The sequence below is a fragment of the Aplysia californica genome, unplaced genomic scaffold (assembly GCF_000002075.1).
Source record: "Aplysia californica isolate F4 #8 unplaced genomic scaffold, AplCal3.0 scaffold00408, whole genome shotgun sequence".
Taxonomy (NCBI): domain Eukaryota; kingdom Metazoa; phylum Mollusca; class Gastropoda; order Aplysiida; family Aplysiidae; genus Aplysia; species Aplysia californica.
Window position 1 is genome coordinate 292,386 of NW_004797678.1, and position 1,283 is coordinate 293,668.

The 1,283-nt window shown below is 40.1% G+C and overlaps 1 protein-coding gene across 1 annotated transcript in view; it reads right to left on the reverse strand.

Annotated features, from left to right (window-relative positions):
• Positions 1-1,283, reverse strand: part of LOC101846899 (collagen alpha-6(VI) chain) — a gene marked incomplete in the record, with an annotated part of 54,235 nt that overhangs the window by 5,875 nt on the left and 47,077 nt on the right. The window contains 1 exon segment of the mRNA XM_035971272.1: positions 533-658. Coding sequence (XP_035827165.1) covers positions 533-658 — 126 coding nt within the window.

Consider the following 1,283-nt stretch of genomic DNA (forward strand, 5'->3'; position numbering starts at 1 on the left):
GGTCAGCGGTGGGAGAAAAGATAGAAGAAGAAAGAAAGAAGGAAGGAAGGAGAAGAGGAAGATACACCAAAGTGAGTGTCGCACACGGATCCCAGAGGGTTGGGGTCCGTGTGCGACACTCCGTCTTTGAGGGGGTTGCACCTTCTGCAGACGAAGCAGTGGGTCTATTTATGTCCCCCCGACCCACTGGGGGTAAAATTGAATAATAGGAGGGTGAAAAAAGCGTATGGTTGAAATGATGAATGGATGGATAGATGGATGGATGAACGGAAGGTGACTTGGCAAAGGGATACATAGAGTGAAGATAGATGAACGAATAGTCAAAAGAGAGAAAAACAGGAGAAATCATGAAAATAAGTATGGGTGGCTGACAGGTGCTCTGGCGTTGTTTGCTCCTTCTTTACTGTCAAACATCTATCGCCTTTATCTCTCCTCCTTCTTTTTGCGTTTTTTCTTCGGCACTTCTAATATGATCTAATTATGCTGCAAGCGCCGTAAAACGCTTTCTAAAACCAAAAAAATCTGAACTCACTCTCCACGCATGTGTCCAGCCTGGGGTTAAAGTACCAGCCGTCTTCACAGTTGCACACTTTGGTGTCGTCATCGCACTCAAGGTTACCCACACACCTGTCCTTGCATGGCTCTTGGTAGCCCGGATCTGTGGACAGAATAATAATAATAATAAAGATAACAATAACAACAACAACAACAACAACACCAACAACAACAATAACAATAATACTAGTAATAATAATACTAGTACTAGTACTATTACTACTACTACTACTACTACTACTACTACTACTACTACTACTACTACTACTACTACTACTACTACTACTACTACTACTTATAATAATAATAATAATAATTGTCTCTCTCTTTCACCGATTGTCTGTGTCTGCTCGTTCGAGTTGTACCGTCAAAACCAGACGCTAACCTTGCCTTGTATAATATGCGTGAACAGTTAATCTACAGAGAATTATGGAACATTACATAACAATGTATCAACATGCAATGTTAAAATTTAGAGTAGAGTGTTGTTTTTAGTGATTAGTATCACAAACTGCAATTACGGCTGTAATTTGGGACAAAATAGTGATTTTATCTAATTTGGCAGATATGTTATTGTTGATTAAGAGTATGTCACCGGAACACAGAATGAGAGTTTGTGAGTATCTCAATTTTTTGTTTTGTTTGTTCAATGGTTCACCTATTTGCATAGTGGCATCGGTAGTTTTGTCGACTCACAATTGTGAGATTGCAGATTCGGGGAGGGGGGG